The sequence below is a fragment of the Nannospalax galili genome, unplaced genomic scaffold (genome assembly GCF_000622305.1).
Source record: "Nannospalax galili isolate Female #2095 unplaced genomic scaffold, S.galili_v1.0 scaffold5738, whole genome shotgun sequence".
In the NCBI taxonomy this organism is placed as follows: domain Eukaryota; kingdom Metazoa; phylum Chordata; class Mammalia; order Rodentia; family Spalacidae; genus Nannospalax; species Nannospalax galili.
This window is the reverse complement of record NW_008340216.1, coordinates 44,097-46,728: the sequence shown is the minus strand read 5'-3', so window position 1 is coordinate 46,728 and position 2,632 is coordinate 44,097. Positions and strand designations below refer to the sequence as shown.

The 2,632-nt window shown below is 44.9% G+C and overlaps 1 gene segment (V, D, J or C); it reads right to left on the bottom strand.

Moving 5' to 3' along the window:
• Window positions 1-636: 636 nt before the first annotated feature.
• LOC103735964 lies at window positions 637-1,632 on the bottom strand. The segment is given in 2 exon segments: window positions 637-1,151; window positions 1,532-1,632. Coding segments are annotated over 2 exon segments (564 nt in total).
• Between the last annotated feature and the right edge of the window lie 1,000 nt (window positions 1,633-2,632).

The window sequence follows — 2,632 nt, the reverse complement described above, 5'->3', positions numbered from 1 at the left end:
GGTCGGGACACTTTTGTCTGATCTTCAGTCATTAAGTTCCATTAAGACATGTCCATGCTCTCTGAATTTTACAGAATTGTTCCTTTATATTTTATGAGAAAGACTAGAATTCAGAGAACGCCCAGTCTATTTCAACACCAGGTAGCAAAACTGATCATTTTGAGGAATTGGGCCCTAGCTATTGAGTAAGTTTACTAAAGTTGGTTCTAGCATGTGGAGCCAAGAATGGGGCAGTGTTCTCTGTCACCTCACAGACAGGACTACCGGGTGTTTTGTATCCTCCACGCTAGAGAAGGAGGTTCACAGTAAGAAAAGTAGAAGTCAAGAAGAGAGCAGAGGAAAACGGGGTCTTGACAGCACCTAATACTTTCCTACTCCCCCTACTCAACCAGAAAGAAAACTCCAATGTGTCAACAATAACAAAGATGAAAAAGGAAAACCATGGATATCTCTGGGTAGTCATGCATGATCCTTAGTCTGAATCCCATGGCTGTAGTTATCTATGAATTTCATCTGTGCGTGTGCAGCAGGCAAGGAGGAAAAGGACGTCACACACTCAGCTCTCCTTTCACCCTGGTTGTCCTGGGGACCTGGTTCCTCTTAACTCATCTGCTGTTATGTCATGTCAATAATATGTCACATTATGGTGGCCCCAGAGTGGAGTAAAAAAGATGCTTGAGCAGATGCCGCCTCTGTAACATGCTCCACTGAGTCATAGAAACTCTGCCTCCTGCACAGGCTCAGAGAACCTGCTGTGCTGCTCCCCAGACAAGCCACACAGGAGGGCAGCTGGGCCACACCAAGCAGGGGAGTTTCTGTTAAGGGCTGTACCACTGTGGGAGGATCATGTGTACCTTGATAACAGTAATAAACGCCAAAGTCTTCAGGCTCTACTCTGCTGATTTTGAGAGTGAAATCTGTCCCTGACCCAGTGCCGCTGAACCTGTCTGGGACCCCAGAATTCCGATTAGAAATTATATAGATCAGGTGCCGTGGAGACTGGCCTGGCTTCTGTATGAACCAACTCAAATACGTGTTTCCATTACTATGTAAGAGGCTCCGACTAGACCTGCAAGAGATAGACGCTGATTCTCCAGGAACAACAAGCAAGGAGGTTGGAGTCTGTGTCAACACAACGTCTCCACTGGATCCTAAAATGATAAGAGACAAGTACCAGGTTATGAACAAATATAGAGAGTTTTGAATATTTTTTACTAATATTTACTTCTTGCTAATTACATTCTGTTCCTGGCCTAAAAATACCCATTGTATATTTTAAAAAGACACTGACAAAGCATAACAGGGCCTCTGGAAGTCTCCTACATGATCCCTGCCCTTCAGTGTCAGAGTCTTCATCAGAACACAGCTTCTTCCTCCTTCTAGAACAGCCCTCATTCTCACAGATGTAAACTTCCCAGGCCCGTCCTGAAGACAAGGTCTGCACGCCTCACAGACACCAGGAAGCATGGGCAGCAGTGGACCAGAGCACATCTTCCCACCCGGCTTCCTCCTCAGCTCCCTCTGTCTTTACCAGGGATCCAGAGCATTAGCAGCCAGAAGAGCTGAGCAGGGCGCCTCATTCTGAGTTGAACTGTGGAGTCTTGGTCATCAACACAATAATACCACTGAGCTTTTATCTCAGACTTGCATGGATAGGCCTCCTGGGACAGTAATATGCAAATTTACCGGTGGGTGTAACAGTGTGTAAAATAGTCAAGTAAGGGTGAGGCCTGTTCTTGTGTGCAAAGGAGCAAGAGTGTTTTCTGTGTTTGGAGAAACAATACATGTGACCTGAAGCAGTGGGCCGAATCTCTCCAATGTGAGCATCTTAGTCTGTGGATAAGACACTGGGCACTGGGCCCTGCCACCCTAAGACATCATGGAAAACCCAATAGCATGGAGTTGGGTGGGTAGATTAATCATAGAGAGTGGACTAGACATGCTATCAGCTTCCACCAGCTTTAGAGATGGAAACAGTGCCCAGCCTCAGGGTTGTGATGTTTGTGAATTTTATCCAATAGCAGCACTGTCCTGAGGTGGCTGAACTCATAAGTTTGGTTACTAGGGTAACTGTTTAGGACTGTTCGGTAAGTATTAGTAACAGTCCAGGAATGAACACATGTCAACTAGGAGGCAAGTGTTACTAGCTACTGAGTCATTTCACTGGCCCTGTGTCCTGTTTAAAGGTAAGAGTAAAAGAGCAGAGAATTGAATGCTTCTGAGCATGAAGATGAACTGACACACAGTACTGTAGGTGCTGCAATAAATATCCTGGCATACTTTCCTGCTGCATCTATGAACACAAAAAGTACAGTGATGCCAACAACTATATGGGGTTCTGTTTGGGACCTTTGGTGACCCTGTGTCTGGTGAGCGTCCTCCTCACAGGAGTATATGCAGGATCTTCGGGATCTTTGTAAATGACTATGGGACAGAAGCCATAGCATTGCGGTTGACGTATGTTCACAATTGAGAATATCTGTAGCTCACAGTATCAAATCCTGTCTTTCTTCGGATGTGTTGTCAGATACTTCCTATAAAACACTTCTTTACTTTGAATTTAGCCAATTTGGTTACTACCACTTTAATCACACTTACCATGGAATCTACTATTAGGAAATAAAAAGTCACC